The sequence below is a fragment of the Montipora foliosa genome, chromosome 13, assembly GCF_036669935.1.
Source record: "Montipora foliosa isolate CH-2021 chromosome 13, ASM3666993v2, whole genome shotgun sequence".
NCBI lineage: Eukaryota > Metazoa > Cnidaria > Anthozoa > Scleractinia > Acroporidae > Montipora > Montipora foliosa.
Window position 1 is genome coordinate 19,456,219 of NC_090881.1, and position 21,716 is coordinate 19,477,934.

The 21,716-nt window shown below is 38.2% G+C and overlaps 2 protein-coding genes across 2 annotated transcripts; one reads left to right on the forward strand and one right to left on the reverse strand.

The window, feature by feature from the left end:
• Nucleotides 1-1,186: 1,186 nt before the first annotated feature.
• On the reverse strand, nt 1,187-7,542 carry LOC137983690 (F-box/LRR-repeat protein 7-like). The gene is made up of 4 exons (XM_068830851.1): nt 7,409-7,542; nt 5,172-6,102; nt 3,920-4,338; nt 1,187-2,754 (listed from the first exon to the last, which is right to left on the reverse strand). Exons 1-4 carry the CDS (start codon nt 7,531-7,533, stop codon nt 2,628-2,630), a joined length of 1,602 nt encoding a protein of 533 aa, XP_068686952.1. The 5' UTR covers nt 7,534-7,542; the 3' UTR covers nt 1,187-2,627.
• Nucleotides 7,543-7,695: 153 nt separating this feature from the next.
• On the forward strand, nt 7,696-21,546 carry LOC137983689 (telomerase Cajal body protein 1-like). Its single transcript, XM_068830850.1, has 11 exons — nt 7,696-8,272; nt 8,837-8,941; nt 12,222-12,333; nt 13,394-13,482; nt 14,272-14,362; nt 15,334-15,466; nt 15,815-15,907; nt 16,903-17,024; nt 17,901-18,004; nt 19,519-19,671; nt 21,378-21,546. The coding sequence occupies exons 1-11, from the start codon at nt 7,701-7,703 to the stop codon at nt 21,532-21,534; spliced, it is 1,731 nt and encodes a 576-aa protein (XP_068686951.1). The 5' UTR covers nt 7,696-7,700; the 3' UTR covers nt 21,535-21,546.
• The last annotated feature ends 170 nt before the right edge of the window (nt 21,547-21,716 follow it).

Sequence of the window (21,716 nt, forward strand, 5' to 3'; positions counted from 1 at the left end):
CAACAAAATGGTGAGAGTCTTTGATACTGCAAGACCTGGAAGAGATTTTCAGGAGAGACCAACTACAGGTGAATTTAGAAGGTTAATAGGCCAGTGAATGAATTCATGATCCATAGGGAGGCATTGGTACATTGCAAACTTGCCCTAGTTTATAGTCAGGCTGATCATATTGTGCAGATTCAACTCTGAATTTTTCGTATGTCTACAAGAGACAATATTCCAGATAGGGTTAAATTTGACAAAAAATAAATTAGATAGAAATACTTTACAAAGGCTTTGTGTTTACCCATGTTCTTTCTTGTCTTCAATTTGTGTATGCTATCAATATCATAGTTAGACTTTCAACTCATCTTTCATTTGGATCAGGGCTTTGTTATTGAAAGGTTGATATAGTTTTGTCTCCATGCTGTTTTAGTTAAAAAGGATGGCCAGACTGGGATCATATCAAGCATTGCATTTAGTCCTGATATCTCTGGCCTGTATGCTCTTGGTTCTTATTCGAAGTCAGGTAAATCAAGGAGCAACACTTTGTCTATGTAAAGGGCACTTGGATTCAACCTTTCTCAAAAGATCAATGTTTAATTGGATTCGACTTAAATTATTAATAATTATTGTTATGTACAGTGTCGACAGTTACCACAGTGGTAGAATTATCATTATGGATGTAATGCACTTTAAAATGATGACCAGCCAAGAAAGTTTCAAATCAAACAAAAAAACATGATCATCCCCCTGTTTTGGTAGGAAGCAATCAGTTGACTATTTACACAGTGGAAGCGACAATGACTTTCCGGTTACTAGATCAATGTGAAGAGTAATAATTATATCAAACACAAGAAGGAGTGTTTCATTGGATATCCAAACACCAAGAAGCGAGTTGAGAAAAGAGGCTGAGGCCGAGTTTTTTAACCGATTTCGAGGTGTTTGGATATCTGATGAAACACTCTTTCGAGTCTTTGTTATTGCTTCTCAAAGGAATCAGTATTTTAAGAGATATTTGGGATCAAAGTTGGCGAGATTTTATGCTAATTAAGGCCACATATCCAAACTTCCTTCAAGGTGGTGATTTCTTCTGTTTTTGGCTTATGAATAATTAATGATTAAAAATTGAAGCGCAGCCAGGATTAGGCATATTAAAATACAATAAAAAACGTTCTCTGGCTAAAAATTTTCAAAAGGAATATAAGCTTTCGGCTGTCGATCTACAGCCTTCCACGGATAAAACGTTGAATGTGAATTAGTGAAATATATACAGAAAAGGCGAGATAAAAATGATAAAAAGAACAGAGTAAAGGTATGAAAAATGGTGGCTATTGTTTAAAAAGAATTTTATACTGATTAGGAATCGGCTTAAAGTTATTGTCAGCATGCTTGGTAGAAGAGGTGTGCCAGGCCTCTAGAGTTTTCCTAACACGAAAAGAGCCTTTGTCTATAACTCGAGAATGGTTGAAATCAATGCGATGACCGAAAGACCACGCATGTTTCGCAATGTTTGACCCATTAGCACATGTTTTTACATTCCTAACGTGTTCTTTCTTGCGGGTTTCAAAGCAACGGCCAGTTTCACCTATATAACACCAATCACAATCGGCACAGGGTATTTTATAAACCACGTTGGGTTGGTGTTCAATAGCTGGTCTGAATTTAGGAGAAAGGAATTCTTGTTGTAAAGTCTTGAGGGGCTTATTTACAACTCGGATATCGTGTCTTCGAAGAATTCTTGTTAGAGGTTGCGTAACACCATTGATAAAAGGAAGGACAGCAAAACCGTTAGGGTTCTCTTGAGGCGTAAACCATTTAAAAAACATGCCAACCAATTCTTCAGGTGAAGGGATGGCATGTGTGGTTGGTTTGGAAAATTTCTGGAAAATCACTCCAAGTATTCTTATTCCGGAATAGGGTCAATCGAACGCGCCTTAAGTCTATTATGTGCCACCCACATACATTCACAAAAGCATAGTCAATGCTGACGTTTGTGTTCTTTTCAGTTAATGAACATTTTCATCAGTTTTTACGTATACTTGAGGAATAGTGTTAAAGTGACACTTGATTATCACCCGCAGTTCTTGTTCTATACATAAGTAATGGTGAAATTGAGTAGAAGTGAAAAGAGGCCCATACAACTTTGTAATGCTTATTAACATCAGCATGCATTTAATTACTTTTAAGTCCTGCACACACTTTCATTTATTCCACAAACAGTCTTTTTTGCAGTTTTGCATGTACTGTGGTGTCTACAAGCTCATTAATTAATCTCAGCTGCTACTTTAAGTGTTTCCCTCACATAGGGCTCAAAACTCATGATCAGGAGCCATTACATTTTAATGAATACAGTAAGGTTTCTCGTTTCCATTTTGCCACATCTGACAGTATCCTGGCAGGGTTTCATGAGTTAGAAATCAGGCCCAAGTTGTTCAAGGCACGCAAACTTTTCTTTTCTCAAAATGCAACCGTTCAACTTTTCCAGAAAAACACCAAAGTATTTGCAAAGGTTTTTGTGAATTTCTTTTCATAGCAAGGATGACTGCATGTACATCATTGGCAACTGTACAACGACCAGTAGAGATATCCACATTTTTGGCTTGTCATTCATCCTACAGGCCTAGGTCTTTTCATTGTTTAAGTTTCTACACCAATATGAATGAGTTCTTAATGCAGCATGTACCTGCTAATGTGAGTCTCTGTAGGCTTGTCCAGTTTTGAACTGCTACCAAAGTGTCATACACACCTCTTATAGAATGACACCTTTCTATACTACAATTGATCAAAGAACAAAAACCAGGAATAAATTTAGAAAGTCATGAGCAAAAGGCTCGAAGAAATTGACAAACACACCAAAACAAAATTGCTCAAAAATTCCATCTATGTCTCATTTTGTTGTTATGGATTTTAAACACTGCCTTGAGACAGAAGTCTTTTTTTGCTACTTTCTTGCAAAGAAAGGGAGAACCAACAAAATAAAACAAAACACATGTCATGTTGCTATGTAACATTTTCTGGATCAAATTAAATGCCAGGTATGAAAACTGCAGCACAGCCGAGTGGTTAGGTTGCTGGACTTGAGACATCCGGAGGTCCTAGGTTCAAGTCTCGCCCTGGTCACCAGCTGGAGTTGTTTTGAGTGTTCCCAGGCTCAAGTCCTCAGCGGCACTTGTAAATAGCCAACTGGTTTGCCCACCAACAGTTGGGATTCTTAACAGATCGTACTGGAAAGCTGGTTAATACTTACTTAGAACAGACACCAATAAAACGATGCGCACAACAAACAACTCATCAACGACATCAACAAGAGACAAACAACACACTGATTTACTCTATCACAGTACTGCCCAACATATTCTATGATACACAGTCATACAGACTGGCCTTAGACCTACAGACGGATCGAAACGCACCAATCGCTATTCAGTCTTCACAGCCAATTACATCTAGGCTCAACTGACAGTTGACCAATAACATCACAAATAAGTTGGCCAATGACATGTATAACCAGAGTTCTTATTATAGTATCTACTGAGGTTACACAAATCACTTGACTCTGAAGATGACTTCCGCTCAGGTTGACAAAACGTCAGTCAATGTCATCTCAAATAGTCCTTCTCAGGACTACACTCACCCAGACGATCGTACTTTACTTAATTATTCTTAACTATGTTGTGATCATCTGTATTGCTTTGCTTTATTCATTTGAGGGTCACTATGTAAAAGATTGGGTTACAAGTAATCAGTGTTCACCCTCGTTAAATATTATGAACTTATAAAAATGAGCTTACTTTGAACAACTTTCTTTCCAAGAAATCAATAATTCTTTGAGCTCTGTTGGCTCACAGTGTAATAATCACTCACCAGGCTCAGATACTGAAGGCAGTTCATAATAATTTCATAGTTTTGAAAACCGCCACTTGCATATTTGGCTTACCTCGACGTATTACATTGAACAGGATCATAGTGGGTCTTTGTGAAAGTCAGCCCAGGTACGGATAGACGTATCAGCTCAAATTCTGTTATTTCCCTGCACGCTTTTGTCATTCGTTCAAAGCAACCTTCACAGCTCAACTCATTTTGAGTTGCTGACCTCACACTTGAGCAGTGGGAAACCCTTTTGCCAGTCTTCATTAATTTACCAGAAAAGTCAACACTGCTCCCAACCCTCTTGCTTTCACCAGCTTGGCACAACATGCAAGCACAAACACTGAGTGACACAAGATGCTTGAATTCTGCAATAACCTCTATTAAAGTATTTTGCCATTTTCCATTAGATGCTTGGAGGTGTACTCCATGGAGGTTCAGCTGGGACAAGTTGGGGCAGCATATTGCCAGTGATTTCAATCCTTGAAGCTTGAAAGTAGAAAGATTTAAAGTAACCATTGTTTGTTAATAAAACTAGTGAAAGTGTAAAATTATAATTTGTTCTTCCCTGAGAAAAACAATATAAACTGTATGATTGCACTCACTCCATATCCTAAATTTTGTCTAAAAATGGGAAAATAAATTGTGCCAAAAATACCTCCTCTCTTCTTCTAAAATCAAGCATTGATTCATTTCTTCCCACACAAAATAACAAATGGAATTATTTTTTTTGCCCTCTCAAAATAAGAATCCTTAATTGAAGCTTACTCATAAAATTCTCTTTGCGCCAAACTGATTTAAACAAGAAAACTTTGAGTGTATAGAATGTTCCACACCTCATCTTGTTGACTTTGCATACACTAGAGCTGACAATAATAATTATTGTACCACAGGGTCTGCATTCTGTATTCTGTATTTGTGCCCATGCAGTCCATGTTTAATTCTCAATTTTCAATCTGGAGTCTAATTATAATAATCCTTGTTTTACACTGCCTGTGCTGAGTGAGTACCTAATTCCCAAAACTAGTTTGTACCATAATTTACCAGATATAAACAAGTAAATAGTAATGCATGTACATATCTCCAGTGAAAGACCCAAGAACATCCTTGACGATGAAGATTTTATACCTTGAAGATCTTTGAAGAATCTTTGAAAGATCATCAAAGATATTCATTTGCTAAATGAAGAAATACTGGCAGACATCACAAAAAGTTGAGGATGATAGAGAATACATGTATTTATAACATTTAATACATACATGTATTAATATTTGACATACAGACATGGAAATACTCTCTATTATTACTGTTGTACCACCTACCAGCTCAAAACAGCCAACACAGTTGTGCAGGTTTAAAACCTTTAAGTTTGGTGATGACGTTGCAACCACTTGCAACAAATGACCATCAATTTTCAATCCGCAGAGGTTCAAATAATGTAATGTTTGCTTACTGAGGATAGCTGAAAGAAGAGTTGAATCACACACACGCAAGTCTCCTAAATCAATGTTGGTTAATGAAACATCCTCCAAAATTTGCAGATGATTGATGTACAAAGAAGGAGGTTCCATGGTGGCCCAGGAAGGAAAAAGAAACGAATGCAGTTTACCACAGTCACGCTGGGATGCTAATGCAACCAAGAACATTTCCTTCAATTTAGATGAAAATACTACACTTCTCTCAGGAAGGTGTTCACCACTACAACTCTGATTTTCAAACAAGGAACGACTTCCTTCAATGGTAAGCTCAAAGCAAGAACACGGACCTCCTCTAATCTCAGTCCACTGCAGTGTAAACTTTCGTAAACAAAGCCCCCTGCAAATGATTGGCACTGCAGAATTATTTATTAATTGTGCATTTTTCCGTGTCAAACAAATAACAATTGTCAGACGGTCCAGTCCTTTGAAAGCTTGGTTGAGTTCATCACAAAATGAGGTCAATAGTTTGAGTTCTTGGTTTCTTGACAGAGATGTTGTAGAGGTGTACATATCATCATAATTCAATGACCATTCCAATGTTGTGATATTCTTATTATTTTTGAAAACAGAGCAAATTGTTTTCTTTGAAACCTCACAACCCATAACATTAAGAGACCTTAGCTTTCGGCATGTTTGCAGAGCACTAGACAGTGGGCCAGTTTTCAGCCAGTAGCAATCTTGCAAATTTAGATCCTCTAAGGAATGCTTGAACTTGCTAATATACTTGCAAACAGCAAGAGAAGAGATGCGTTGCCCATGCTGTAAATGTAAACATCTGAAACAAAAGAAAAACAAAAGAAGTTATCACCACTGAATTTTGTATTAAGGAGCTAATGCAAGGATGATGACAACGACTACAAGAATGTTGTCTTAGAATAATTATTATTATTTACTGTTATTGTTACAGTAATGATTTCTAGATTACTCCAAGTCCTTTGGCATGCACAGTGCGTCTAACATTCTTGGATTAAAATTATTGTTATAAATTTGAAAATTTATCGTCAGGTGCTCACATCCTTCAAATAACCTCAAATTTGGTCATTTTATGCCATGTGTGTGGAGCATGCAGAGTGATTCTTTTTCTTCAACTTCAATTAATTTATTGTTTTGTAACATTCTAGTAGATGTCATCTTCATCCTTGCATAAGTTCCCTAATGTTTCTTAAATCCCATAATTTGCAAGGGGCAATACTTCTCTGTCTCCTCCTCACGCTTGTTTTCATGATTGTTGAGCCATGGCAGCTCATCTCTACAGCCCAAACTTTTTTTTTTTTGCCATTCTTGTTGGCCAGAATATCCCAGTACATGTATGCTTGTGTATGTGGCAGCTCATAGGCTGGATTGGACACTACAGATGAGTAACATGGAGGGACAGATCCCACCAGCTTCAATTCTCTAAACATCTTTTAATACTGCTTGTACGTTATGCCTCTCCAGTTGCTTGGAAAATTTGGGCTAAAGCAGAACACCTGACTAATACATGTGGGAGAGTCTCAGAGAACTTCCAATACAGTCTGCAGGGGATGTTACCATGTGTTACGCCTGTCTTATTTGAGGTATAGACTATAGATAGCTACTTGTGTAGCTCCATAGTACCAGCCATGGTGTGGGTGGGTGCACATGTCCAATCCCATAACCAAGCAAAACAACCTTGTTTATTATCATCATCATCATCATCATCATTGTCATCACCATCGCCATCATCATTGCCTTATTACTATTATTACTATTATAATAATAATAATATTATTATCATCATCATCATCATCATCATCATCATTATTATTATTATTGTTATTATTATCATTATTATTATCATTATTATTATTATTATTAATCATTATTATTATACTCTTAAACTCTTAGCTTTGGATAACCCCCAAAATTCTAAGACTCAAACCTCCCCCCTGATTCAAACAATGGAAAATCCTTTTTGAGTGAATACGTAGATATATTAAAGCAACTCTGCTGGAAGCGAAAAGAGCATTGAGAGTCACTGAGAGAGAAGGATTAAGTCCCGTTCTGTGTTTTAACAACTGAAAATTCGATTTGACAACGACAGAGAACAATTTAAAAAATACCTGTGTAATCGGGGATGCAACGCCACATCACGCCATCGATTATTTACTCGTGACAAAGGCACGAGTTCTAAAGGATGAAGATTTTGAAATATCATAAACAATATTTCTTTCGGCAGGGACTCCATTTTCCTTCTTTCCAGAGTCCCCGGAGAGAGTGACCTTTCTTTGCCGCCGATTTTCGACACCTTGTCGGAATCAGCCGACCACAGCCGAAAAAACTTCCGTCACAGTTCACTCCAGGCTTCCGCGGTCAACATGGCGGACAGTTAGGCAGAGGAAAAAACCCAACACAATGTCAAATCTTGCTGATACCTCTGAGTGTAAAGAAAGAGGAAAAAATGACGAAACTGAATGTGAGACTGTGGGGCAGAGTTCAGCGATTGAATCTTTCAATCAAACGATAACAAATACACCTGGGCATTTGAATTTTACAACAACTGAAAGTGCTGCAAGTGTTGAAAGTAACAGCGATCTCAAGAGCGAAAACCTGGGCTTGGTCAGGTCGCCGAATACTAGTATTTCCAAGGAAGATTGTCCCGCTCAAAATGTTTTGCAAGATGAGGTCGCTAGTCCTTACAGAAGAAATTCAGCCGTTACGGAAGGCACCGATGGAGATAAACTCGCAACAGACATTTTTGTGAAAGAGCAACATTGCCTTAAGGTTCTTGAACCGGACAACTCTGAGCAACAGAAAGATTTACGTGATTATTCTCAGCCAGAAGAGAGGGATGGCAGTCTAGAGTCTACCCATGTTGATAATCAAAGTGAGGATTTCATAGACTCAAAACTCAATAATCACGAAAAGGAATCAAGTGATGACAAGCAGGAAAACGACATGTCAATGGAAACAGATAATGAACTAATGTACGATTTTTGCAGGCTAATACACGAACATTATTTCAAAGGTTCACAACACCATAAACTCTGTGACCTACTCATAGTGAATATCGCATATGGGTTCTTTCATGTCACAGAGGTTTTATAAACAAGGGTTGTGATGTAGGGCCTACAACTTTATTTTCCTTGGCCAAGAAGACTTGGAATTCAAGCCATTTGCAGGTCAAAGTAATAGAGCAGCCCTCAGTTTTTTAAAAACCTGAGTGTTGAACTAGCTGCACTCTTGGACAAAATAAAAATGAAAAATTAGTACTTCCCTTCCCCCAAAATCAATGATGAATCAGCGCACAAGTTGAAGCCTGCCATTTTTTTCATCATTGAAATTGGGGGGAGGGGTGGTCTTCGATTTCCATTTGAAATGTCGAAAATTGTAGGTTTCAAACTTGTGACTATTAGCATTGTAGTCCGATACTCAACCAAGCCAACCCAATGGTATCAGAATCCCTGTAAATTGAGTTAACTTTGCATTCCCTTTTATTCATCTCACTAGCACTTTTCATGATTATTTCTTTTTTAATCTTAAATTTCCAGGTATCCAGTGATTCATTATAATTTTGCTATCACTCCTCAACAAGTGAGTGGAGCCTGGGGAGAGTTTGAGAGCTCAGCATCAAACTTTCTAAAGGGATGTAAATGGTAGGTAAAATGATTGAAAACTGCATGAGTTATTTAAAGGGGCTAGGTCACGCTATTTTAGGCATTTTTCAGCACTGATCAAATGATCATAGAATTAACTAAAATATCAAAATAACTGTTCAAAACTATAGAAGAACTCTAACAAAACACAGGGAAGCCAAGAAGGGACATGGATGGACAAAACTGGAGAGGATTGAAATGGATTGAATTTGGGTAAATTTGAAAAACATCAGCCCACCTTTTTTCAAATTTATATCAGTCTATATCAAAATGTCATTTACAAAGCTTGAAAATCATTCTCAGTTGTTATGTTGCCGTGATTTGGCAAATGAAAGACTCTTGCTCTGCCAGTTTGACGTTTAGAGCTCATAATTAACAAAATTAAACAAAATTACCTAAAATAGCGTGACCTAGCCCCTTTAAGTAAACCTGCCAGAACTCAGGTTAACCCATTGACTCCCAGGGGTTCCCCATTGACGAGTAAAATTGTCTGGTATTAGACAGAGTAAAATACTAAGATTGGCCGGTTTAGGCCAGTTTGGACGTCAAAGGGTTAATGGGGTAGTGAAATCTGGGACAAAAATCTGGTTCTAAATGTAAGGTTCATTAAGTCTAAACTTTAAGATGACAAAATTAAGGATCCTCGCACCTACTTACTTAGACAAGAAATAGTAGTGTTTCCTTCCTATAGATGAAAGAGATAAATGATCCTTGCAATTATTTGGAATTTTTTAGGTGTCTAAAAGAAACAATAATATTATTATTGCTTACGTGGGCTTTTTTCGATATATAAAATTCACCTTGAAAGAGAGGTTTAGAGGACAAAGACAAAGGAAAGTGGATGATATGTAAATATTTTTCACATTCATTCCAATGTGTTTCTATTTTTTTTGTCCTCACTGCCTCACTATCAAGCTGAATATTTGATGTTTCGAAAATGGCCTATTGTCCAGATAAGTGTGCACAAGGATCATTTCTCTCTCTCTTCTATAGCCCCATCTTCAAATATATACATTAATTTAATTTTTTTAAGTCTAAACTCTGCCATGCATCACGGTTGTTATATACGTATAAACATGACTCGACCTGGCAATTTCAAACAGATGGGTCCTCATTTCCACTTGGCTTCCCTCTACTAATTTGACCTGACCAACTTGAAATCTCATTCAATTAGGAAGGCTTGATGCATCCCAGTTTAATTACTGGTAACAGTGTTAGACTAGAAATAGTAGACTGTGTTCCTTGGAAGCTAGCCTTCTCTGTGCTCTTGGCAAGTAACAATATAGTCACCCAAAGAGAGGTGATGAGTGGATTTGCATGACAAGGACAGTGACATGTTCGAAAATATTGGTTCTGAAAGGAAATGGATCTCAACAGGTTTTTTTCCCCTGATTGCAGCTCCCATGAGTCACCTGTACCTTAGTCACTGCTGACTACAGTTACTATATGCAGCATATGAGAAATTACGCAAAAATGCGGTTTCAAACAGCTTTTAATCCTTGGGTACACAAGATACAATAATGGTCTCTCCAAAAAGCTTCACCTAGCTTAAAGTCCACTAGAATCGATTTACAAATTATTCGTAAGTAACCCCTTGGATCATGCAACGTCAGTTGTACAACCAAAAAGTCTCTTGAACTGTCGCAGAGCATGATCTGAAGGTGATGTGAACAAATTTTGGGATAACCTGTGGATATGGCTTACCCAAACCAGTCTGAATACAATGATTTGATGGTACCTGGAGTTGTGATTATGAAAAGGTAGTGTTGGAATTAGAAAGTGCTGTCAATGGCGATTGTAGAGGTGGATCTGGAGAATATGGTGCCATAGTTTGCATTATCCTCAAAAAGGACGGTAACCTTTCAGGGGATGATGCTGGCAAAGCTATGCAAACTCCCTAAACAAGAATACTAATATTCCAAAGGGAGGCAGAGGTTTGTGAGGTTGCCTGGGGTGCTATAGTGGGCAGTACAGTAGCAGCACTTGTAGGGGACAGCCATAGTAGCTGATACACAGTTATTTGTGTTTCACATTGTGCACCTATCAAAGCCCATCCAACAATACGGTGAAAGAAAACAGAAAAAAAAACATTCCTTTTAGATGAGTTAGACAGTCTGAAGTGAAGTAAAGGATTTTGAAAACAACCACTACTTAATCACCCAGGACTGCTTGGAAATTAACACTAAAAAACTGCTCAAACATAGTTGCAATGTTCCACATGAGCCTGCACTTTAATGATGGGTTGCTTCCTGGGAGAACCTGCTAATGTTGTTGTGGCTAACTTTGATAAAGAATTTGACTTAAAGCATCCAGCCATAATCTAAAGAGTAGGGAATGTATGTAGTTTGGGCCTGGCAGTGTATTTTATTGTCTTTCGTTTTATTTTTGGGTGGCTGGGATTGTAACATGGGCTGAAAGCATTGAGGAAGTATCTTTTTTTATGATCTCTGTAGTTAAAATATTTATTTAGTTATTTTATTTAAGGTAAACAATAGGTCATGTCCCCTACTCGGTTTAAAAACCAAACCTAAACCCATGAATTATCAAAAAACCCTCCCCATCACCCATGTAAAAAATATTTACATGGCGACATTTAAGACAAACTACTTTAAAACTGGTCGAAACCGGAGTCAATAGGTTAAAGGAACCAAAATTATCGCCATTAAAAATATTAAAAAGTCTAATATTGATAAATAAAGTTACTTTTAAAAATTTATGTCTAAAGGAGGCAAGAGACTCTGATTCCTTAATATCCCTTGGTAAGCTGTTCCACATATAATGAAAGAAGTTAAAAACTTCGTATGCTGCGTGGCACTTGTTACTACAATAAGAAAATAAAAGTTGAGAATGTTGCTGAAAGTGCCAAAATCTTAACAAATGTCCAGACGTTTCGGGACTGTGCCCTTCATCAGTGAACATTCCACTGATGAAGGGCACAGTCCCGAAACGTCTGGACATTTGTAAAGATTTTGGCACTTTCAGCAACATTCTCAACTTTTATTTTCTTATTGTTCCATATTTAGGTTATTCTGTTAAAGAAAATAATAGTTACGAAAAGGAGATGTACAAGAAAGATTTGTCTTAATGTAATCCTAAGCAAGCACGGTGTATTTGACCCTTATTGAAAGAAAAAAAGTCGTTAAATTCACAAGTTAGATCTATGTGCCCATGAAGGCATCTGAAAAAGAAAAGTAAGTCAAGCCAGTAATTTAGCAGCAATAACTTAAGTTAACGGCAGTAACTTCAAGTTCTTTTACCAATGAAATTTCATTTTGTACAGGTCACCTGATGGATCGTGCATACTTACCAACAGTGATGATAATGTACTAAGGATATTTAATCTCCCTGTGGAACTGTACACTGGGACAGCTGTGCAAGGACTGTCAGAGATGGTGTGGAATAGACCAATTTCGATATATTAAAATTCAGTCCGAAACAAAAGGCATCATCTCGAGGCTCTGGGGAATAAATATAAGGCTTTGTATGAGTTTATTCCCCAGAGCCTCGAGACGATGCCTTTTGTTTTGGACTGAATTTTAATATATCGAAATTGGTCTATTTGATGACTATTAAAGAACAGATTATGTTTAATTTGAGTCCTTGCTCCCTTTGAATTCATTTTCCTTCCTTGTAGAGTATTCCACTGAAGGAAGAAAAGATGTACTGGTACATGCTAATTATTTGTCATGGTAGCCAGTTTTGGTTCCTGAGTTAAGGAATAAATCTGCTTGGAGATTCCATGTTTGTCCCTGTGATTTCTCAGTCTGTTTGCTTGACCGCTAGACCTATGCCACTACAAAATATTTTACTTTTGTCCAGAAATTCGTGCTGTTATAAATTTTACAAATTAAATGTTTCTTATTAAGTTGTTTCAAGAACTGATATTCTCACTTAAAAATTAACAATTTATGCATCTAGAATGTTACACATTTTACAAAAATAATACTGTAATATACTTAGTCTAATGCCTTATTTCTTTCAAGTTATTGCAAACTGCTATCTTTACAAAAATAATCTTAACATTTCATTGCTGTGACGCGAAACTCTATTTTTCATGCTTTTTCATGCTTTTTCATGCAGCTGAAATATTAGATGGTTTTTTTGGACATACCACAATAATACTAATAGATAATAATATTATTCTTTTTCTTTAGAGCTGTTTTTAAATTAGTATTGTAAAACCAAAACCAAAGTAATTACTTTGGCCAATCAAAAAGGACTCAGACAATCCAGTAAACCAATCAAAATTCGAAGTACCGGTAACTACACGTAGCCGACACAAAGCGCAGAAAAATGTACACACACGAGATTAGTTTTGGTTTCACTTCTGATTGGCTGAAAAAGTGGCTTGAGAACTTTAAACCAATCACTGAGTGAAGTGATGCAAAACTAAAGTAATGCGCTAATTACTTTCGACACTCAATTAAAAACCGCACTGTTTTCTTGTTAAAGGTGTCAGTTCTAAGGATGCCAGAAGGAGAAACAATTTATGATTACTGCTGGTATCCTTTCATGTCCTCCCTTGATCCTGACACTTGCTGGTAAGTCCCATTTATTTCTTTTCTTTTGAAGTGCTACTGCAAATTAAAGGAGTTACATTATGAAAGTTTCTGTGTTTTCAGATCAGAACAAGTAATGCACAAACCAATTTTTATTTCATGACCTTTATACATGAGTAAACAGATTACACTTTATGAGTTTATATATGATGTCATAAAGGCTCTGTTGGATTATACTCTCCTTTACATGCATAATTCTTCATATCATATTAATTTAATTTTGGCCTTGTCAAAAACACAGTTGACTATTGTCAACTCAAACCCTCTCTAACTAAAACCAAAATTGATTTCCCCTGGATTTTTGTTACACATTTACTGCGATTTTACCCTCAATAACTTGAACCTCCCGATAACTGGAAGCAATTTCCATTTCCTTTTAGGTCATTCTTTCTATATTTTTAACTTTGATAACTTAAACCACGTCTGTCAGTATGTGACAAAACAAACAGTGTACTGCAGTCCAAAACCATTAATAATGTTTTAATTTATTTTGACGAAGCCCTGTAATCTTTGTCCTTTTTTGCCTTACACAAAACATGTCAGTCCAGTTGACGCTTTGTTAGTTTTAGGGTGCATTTAACTTCAGTGACAGGGTTGCTGCTTAACTCCTTACTCCCAATAACTCAATCTCCTGATAACTCGAACCTTTTTTAAGTTCCCTTGAAGGTTTGAGTTATCAGGAGTCAACTGTACTTTCTTAGTATTGTTTACTGTTTACTGAGATTACTTTCTAAATGCATTGTTTTCATAATCAAATTTCTCCAAGTGTAGTCTGTTAAGCAGCAGTCGTGACCATCCCATCCACATGTGGGACGCTTTCATGGGAACAATTCGATGCACTTACAGAACTTACAATCACTTGGTAAGGTAATATTGTAATTTAGTTACTACAGTAGTATCCTTGACTTTATGCGGGTGACAACTCATTGCCGTGATGTTGGGATGAAAATAATCAGAGCTTCTTTTGTTTACACCAGCAACTTTGCTGTAATGACCTAACAAGGTTATTATATACCTGGCTGGCTTGTTAATCGCCATTTCTTGCAGTCAGATAGTGAATTGATAAGAGTGCAGCTCAGCAAGGTTGGACTGAAGGAGCTGTGCTTCTGCGCTCGGCCCCAGAACACGACCCATGCATGACCTCGGGGCACAGCACCATAGATGGAATAAGCTAGGAGTTACTGTTATTTATTCAAAGGGTGTGGTCACCATGTTGTTTTCTAGAGAAAATCATTATTCAAATAGATATCACAGCAACAATATCTCCATATGCAAGGTAGTAACCAGTTTTCAAACAGGGTGGCATAACAGAATGTACTTGTACGTCTGTCTTTTTTTTCTTCTGAGGAGTCCAGTCCTAAGCCAACATGAGTTTAGAGTTCAGTTTGGGTACAAGTAATTGGATCAAAGGGCCATTATTTTTCTTCTCTTGTATATGATTAACTGTTTGATTCACACTAACTATTGTTTAATTAACATCACACTCATTGGACTTAAAGAAAAGAAGATTGCAAGCAGTCTACTTGGTGTTCAGAATGGGATTTAAGTCTAGTTGTTCTCATAGAGCAATCTGAAGTTTGTTAATGCCATGTTATCTCTATAGACCATGCATAACATACATGTGCAGCCACACCTCGCTTGAGAGCTGTATAAATAGATCCAACATTGCAGTCACAGAACAAAGAGTTGCAACAAAACTCCATGGGATGTAAAAGGGGAAGAAAAAAATAATTGTAACACCTAAAACTGTTGGGGCTTGTCAACAAACAACAGTATTCACCATCCAATTTAATCAACAGAACTTAACTTCTCTAAATTGTTTGCTTTCATAAGGACGAAGTAGTGGCTGCAAACTGTGTATCATTCAACCTGGATGGCAGTCAGATTTATTGTGGCTTCAACAAAATGGTGAGAGTCTTTGATACTGCAAGACCTGGAAGAGATTTTCAGGAGAGACCAACTACAGGTGAATTTAGAAGGTTAATAGGCCAGTGAATGAATTCATGATCCATAGGGAGGCATTGGTACATTGCAAACTTGCCCTAGTTTATAGTCAGGCTGATCATATTGTGCAGATTCAACTCTGAATGTTTCGTATGTCTACAAGAGACAATATTCCAGATAAGGGTTAAATTTGACAAGAAATAAATTAGATAGAAATACTTTACAAAGGCTTTGTGTCTACCCATGTTCTTTCTTGTCTTTAATTTGTGTATACTATCAATATCATAGTTAGACTTTCAACTCATCTTTCATTTCGATCAGGGCTTTGTTATTGAAAGGTTGATATAGTTTTGTCTCCATGCTGTTTTAGTTAAAAAGGATGGCCAGACTGGGATCATATCAAGCATTGCATTTAGTCCTGATATCTCTGGCCTGTATGCTCTTGGTTCTTATTCAAAGTCAGGTAAATCAAGGAGCAGCAGTTTGTCTATGTAAAGGGCACTTGGATTCAACCTTTCTCAAAAGATCAATGTTTAATTGGATTCGACTTAAATTATTAATTTAATTAGTGTTATGTACAGTGTCGACAGTTACCACAGTGGTAGAATTATCATTATGGATGTAATGCACTTTAAATTGATGACCAGCCAAGAAATTTTCAAATCAAACAAAAAACATGATCATCCCCTCGTTTTGGTAGGAAGCAATCAGTTGACTATTTACAAAGTGGAAGCGACAATGACTTTCCCGTTACTAGATCAATGTGAAGAGTAATAATTATATCAAACATGAGAAGGAGTGTTTCATTGGATATCCAAACACCAAGAAGCGAGTTGAAAAAAGAGGCTGAGACCGAGTTTTTTAACCGATTTCGAGGTGTTTGGATATCTGATCAAACACTCTTTCGAGTCTTTGTTATTCTCGGTTTTCACATGACGTCACAACCGCCATGTTGGTGCCCAAAACAAAGAAAAGGCGGCCATGTTGGTGCCCCGACCAAATCCTCCGGGAATTTAACTCTATTATTATGCAAACGCTTCCTTTTGTTTTCGTTGAAAAACATGGCTGTTGATCACGTGAGTGAAAACCAGCAATTGCTTCTCAAAGGAATCAGTATTTTGAGAGATATTTGGGATCAAAGTTGGCGAGATTTTATGCTAATTAAGGCCACATATCCAAACTTCCTTCAAGGTGGTGATTTCTTTTGTTTTTGGCTTATGAATTATTAATGAGTTTGAGAACCTTGTTTATTGGCCAAACTCCGGCAAGAATTTTGTAGCTCAGTGGTAGAGAAATAGGACCAGTAATACGAAGGTAGTAGGTTCGACTCCTTTTTGGACAAATCCATCTCTATTTTTTAGAGGGTTAACAATAGCCATCTTCTTAAATAAATTTTCAAGAAAATATTTTGAGACATTTTCAGAATTTAAAACGTTTTCCTTTTTTCTTTTGTTCAAGTTGGTGTGTATTCAGAAACAGATGGTGGTCAGCTTGTTTTCCTTCTTCAAGGCCAGCAGGGTGGAGTAACACATGTTATGTTCTCTCCTGATGGAACCAAGCTCTACAGTGGCGGCAGAAAGGTGAATAGAGCGTTTTCACTCACGTGACCAGCAGCCATTTTGGATTACTGAAACAAAAGAAAGTATTGGCATAAAACCGGTGGATTGGTTTAGTACACCATCATGGCCGCCATTTCTTTGTTTTGGAACACCAACATGGCCGCCGTGACTTCATGTGAAAACGATCTATAAAGTTTTTAGCTATGGATGGAAACCGGAAGTGAACATTTCACATTCCAGGACAGATTCTCCCAGATTGTTCAACTAATTGCCTCTGATAGTGAGAACATACCTCGCAATATAAATGAGGTAGTGTCAGACAGGTTCCAACTTCACTTCCAGTTGTAGCCTGCGTAGCTGCGGTATTGTAGGCGTGGGGAATAAAGTTTTGGCGGCGAATCGCCGCTCGCGATTAGCGGCTCCGCCGCCAAAACTTTATTCCGCACGCTTAAAACACCGCCAGTTACACAGGTTATTCCGATGGCAGCTTGTGGCTATGCTTCAGCCCCTGGGCCCGGTTGTTCAAAAGCCGATTAACGCTAATCCCCGATTAAAAATTAACCAAAGAGTCTATTTCCTGTATTTCTCTACTCCCAAATGCTGTTCAACGCTGATATTTGGCAAAATTTTACATTAGAGGAAGTCAACCCAAAAAAACGAAAATAATGACCAAAAAGTTGAGAACATGAAACAAACGTTTACGCTAATCCTGGATTAAGTTAATCGGCTTTCGAACAACTGTGCCCTGGCTAACCCCTAAATAACCCGTGGTGCGGTAGTAGGCAAGTAATTAAAAGCACAGAAATTAGTTTGTATCGAGGAGTTGACAAAAGTATATTGACTGCAGTATACATATACATATACTATACTATACTATACTTATATTTTGTGCTTTAGGATGATGAAATCTTGTGCTGGGATGTTCGTAATCCAGGAGCGGTTCTTTATTGCATGATGCGGTCTGTGAACACAAACCAGCGAGTGTACTTCGATATCGACAGGTATTGAGTCAGGGGATGTTGCGAAAATGTTGTTGACAGTTAGCCAGGAAATCTAAGGGAGAGTTTTCTTTATATTTTTGGACTAGCTTAGTTCTACTGTTTTTAGATGAAAATGGTTAAATTCATAACTTGGTTCTTGACATTCCTGACAACTCAAAGATAGAGCATCAAATTTTTCAGAGCCGGAAGAGCGTGTCGAAGTTTGGAGAACACCTCGTCAGGGCCACCCAACGTCAATTTTCGGAGAATATCTGTTCGGAAGACGATTTGAGATCCAGAATTTTCGGAACATTTGTTGTAAAATTCCTTGCTTGCATGCCTGCCTGTTCTAGGATTTTCGAACATCTAAAACATGGTATAATTGTCGGGAACCTTTTTTCTGGCTGAAATTTTCGAAAAGGTACGTTTTGATCCCTAAAATTTTCGGATCACTAGACTTTCAGCTAGGAAATCCGAACAGATGCAAAATTTTTAGGGGATAAAATACGCCTATATCTACTGTTTAAATACGAAAATACATTGAACGATGCTATGTTTAAGTGGTTTTGGACTATATTCTCGTTGGGTGCCCTTGCTACGTCGAGGACTGTCGAGATTCAGTCCATTTCCATCATCTCCATTCTTAGCTCTGGACAACAGACGTACCCAGATTGCACTGATATTGTCCTGAGTAATGGACATTATTTGTTTGTTGCCATTAACAAAGAGACGATTTAGTCATTGCAGTAATAGGACAATCGCCTAGCACTTTCCCTTGAAGAAGTTGTGCCCAAGAGGGGTAGTGATGACTTGATGGTAAAATACTAATTGACTGAGTCAGGTCGGTCCAGGCGGGAAAATCTTGGCTCTCTTTCAAAGCACTCGGATCTCGCTGTGCAGAACATCCTCGTGGTAAATAGTTTCCCATGCGGCCCTCCTCCTTAGTCAATAGGCACTACATGTAATAACATATTATGTTAATAACACAGTATATATACTGTAACATTTTAAGCCACTAACTATGGTCGGTATAACAAACTATATACCGACTGTAACTATAAATAAGCCGTTGAATACTGGCTTAAAATGTTACAGTATATAATATACCGACCACAAATTAAGCCATTAGATACTGGCTTAAAATGTCACAGTAAGCACATTTATTATATGACTAGCTCTGTGATCGAACAAGATGAACCAAATCCCGCGCTGTGATTTGCTACCCGAACGGGCAAGCTGGAGGTATCTTGCCTGCTCAGGATTCCTCGCTTGGTCCCGCAAGATCAAAGATAATTTTTAGTGTTTTATTCCATATAATAGCTCCTTTATTGACCGAGCTTGTTCGGTAAAGATGGTCAAGATATTAGCCTGGTTCTTTTTTTGCGTGTTTATGGACCGAGACGAAGTCGACCCTTGGCCAATATCCAGCCATCTTGACCGAACAAGCTTGGTCAATAACCCATACATACTGTTCGAAAGGAGTAAAGTAAATACTCTGTTAAAGGTTAACACTGAATTTGATGCTATCCTTTTAGATCTGGACAGTACATTATTTCTGGTAATGCGGACGGTACCGTGGCAGTGTGGGATACAACGCTTCCACCAACGACAAATGACCCTTCAACAGAGGCTACTCTGCAACCAATTATGAAGTTCGTTGCTCACGGAGACTTCGTAAATGGAGCGAGGTAAAGTTAGTTCGTGACTTTACCGCGAACCAGTTGGCTCAGTTGGTTGAGAATCGGACCACCTTCAATGAGTGGTCGAATCGTGGCCGAACCAAAACTCAGGGTCTTAGAAGAATTGAGGGGAGAGTGCTTCCTTCGTATTGACACTTGCAGATGATTAGCCAACCCCCGACCAGTTGGCTCGGTTGGTTGAGCATTGGACTACTGTGGGAGAGGTCGTGAGTTCAACTCCCGCCGGACCAACACTCAGGGTCTTTAAATAACTGAGGAGGAAGTGCTACCTTCGTAATTTCATCTGCAAGTGGTTAGACTTTCAAGTCTTCTCGGATAAACCGATAAACCGTAGCCCCCGTCTCACAACCGTACTTCATAAACACTGGGGTACGTTGAAGATCCCACACACTATTCGAAAAGAGCAGGGATTGGAGTGTGGTTGTTGTTCTATGGACCCTTATCACCCGGCGGCCATGCTGGTCAAAGACAGTGGAGTTCATACCCCGAGCCCCTGGATGATGTGTTTGGACGCGAGTTCAGGGGACCCTCAGGGGGCCCAAAATAAAAGTTTTCAGTCAGTCGGACTTAAAGGGGCTAGGTCACGCTATTTTAGGTAATTTTGTTTAATTTTGTTCATTATGAGCTCTAAACGTCAAATTGGCAGAGCAAGAGTCTTTCATTTGCAAAATCACGGCCACATAACAACTGAGAATGATTTTCCAGCTGTGTAAATGACAATTTGATATAGACTGATATAAATTTGAAAAAAGGTGGGGCGACGTTTTTCAAATTTGACCAAATTCACTCCATTTCAATCCTCTCCAGTTTTGCGCATCCATGTCCCTTCTTGGCTTCCCTGTGTTTTGTTAGAGTCCTTCTATAGTTTTGAACAGTTATTTTGATATTTTAGTTAATTCTATGACCATACGATCAGTGCTGAAATTGCCTAAAATTGCGTGACCCTAGCCCCTTTAAAAATGGTGGCCATGTGAAAAGGTCGTGAACAGCTCCGAAGGGAAGTGATTACTACATGTATTAACGTCTTCACTTCACTTCTTGAATTCTTGTCGTACAAGGACTGTAAACCGTGGGCATGTGGCTTTAAAAAGGTACAATTCAAGGACCCAACCTTTCGGCTTTCCTTTCAAGTGTCTTTATCAGTGTGATACAAAGCTATCACAAGAGTTTTTTTTTTTAATAAGATCACCAATTTGCCGAAAAGGAAGAAGGGCTGTGCTCATAAGTATTCCTAGAGTCCTGTTAGCGAAGAGTAGGGCATGGAGTTTCCTTCATGGTAGTCTACCTCTCCCAGCACATTTCCGACAGGCTGGCTGGATTAGCAAGAATGGATTCTGAGCCTTTGCCAGGTGTTGGATACCAAACTGAGAGACCTAAGAAACCTTCGTTGCATTTGGTTACGTTTTGCTTTGCCTTGCATTGCATTAGTTGTAGTTTTTTCGGTTTAGTTATTTTCATGAATCTCTTTTGAAAAGCCATATTTTATCTTCATCATTCCTATCTTGCTTGCTGAGTCCCCTGCTGCTTTTCTCCCGTTTCCTCTTTCCATTACATTTTACTTCAGAAGCTAGTCGCAGGCCACGCCCTTCTCTACTCTGATCAGATATGTCCAGGTTTGACCCTAATTGACTATACTCGGGGAGATCATTGAACCTTAGCCCTCAGCGTTCCTCTTATTAATTTTGTCTTTTTAGTTTTCACCCCAGCCTTCCTCTGCTGGCGACAACCTCAGGACAAAGACAGTTTGAAGTGCGCGGATATTATAGCGATAACGAGGAAACAATGGAACAGGACCTAGGGATGCAAGTTGATAACTCTTTGAGGATATGGGCGGCTGGGGAGCAGTCGTAGACGAATGGGTACAGTTGTATGGTTTCTGGTACCGTTGTTTGGAATATGTCAGTTTGGTTCTTGATGGCTTCAGTGATATTCTCGTCCCAGAGCCGCTTGCCCTCACAACCGTCGGACACGGGATACTAAGAAGCCCAGTGAAGGCGCTGACCTAGAGTAATTATGCGCTCTGCGAACAAGAA

Coding starts and splice junctions, on each gene's coding strand:
- LOC137983690 (XM_068830851.1), bottom strand. CDS start 7,533: ATGGAGTCCCTGCCGAAAGAAATATTGTTTATGATATTTCAAAATCTT. Junction 4,339..5,171: donor GTGTTGGCTGTTTTGAGCTG/GTAGGTGGTACA, acceptor TCTACTTTCAAG/CTTCAAGGATTGAAATCACT. Junction 2,755..3,919: donor GTTCAATGTAATACGTCGAG/GTAAGCCAAATA, acceptor GATCAATTGTAG/TATAGAAAGGTGTCATTCTA.
- LOC137983689 (XM_068830850.1), top strand. CDS start 7,701: ATGTCAAATCTTGCTGATACCTCTGAGTGTAAAGAAAGAGGAAAAAAT. Junction 8,942..12,221: donor TTTCTAAAGGGATGTAAATG/GTAGGTAAAATG, acceptor CATTTTGTACAG/GTCACCTGATGGATCGTGCA. Junction 14,363..15,333: donor ACAGAACTTACAATCACTTG/GTAAGGTAATAT, acceptor TGCTTTCATAAG/GACGAAGTAGTGGCTGCAAA.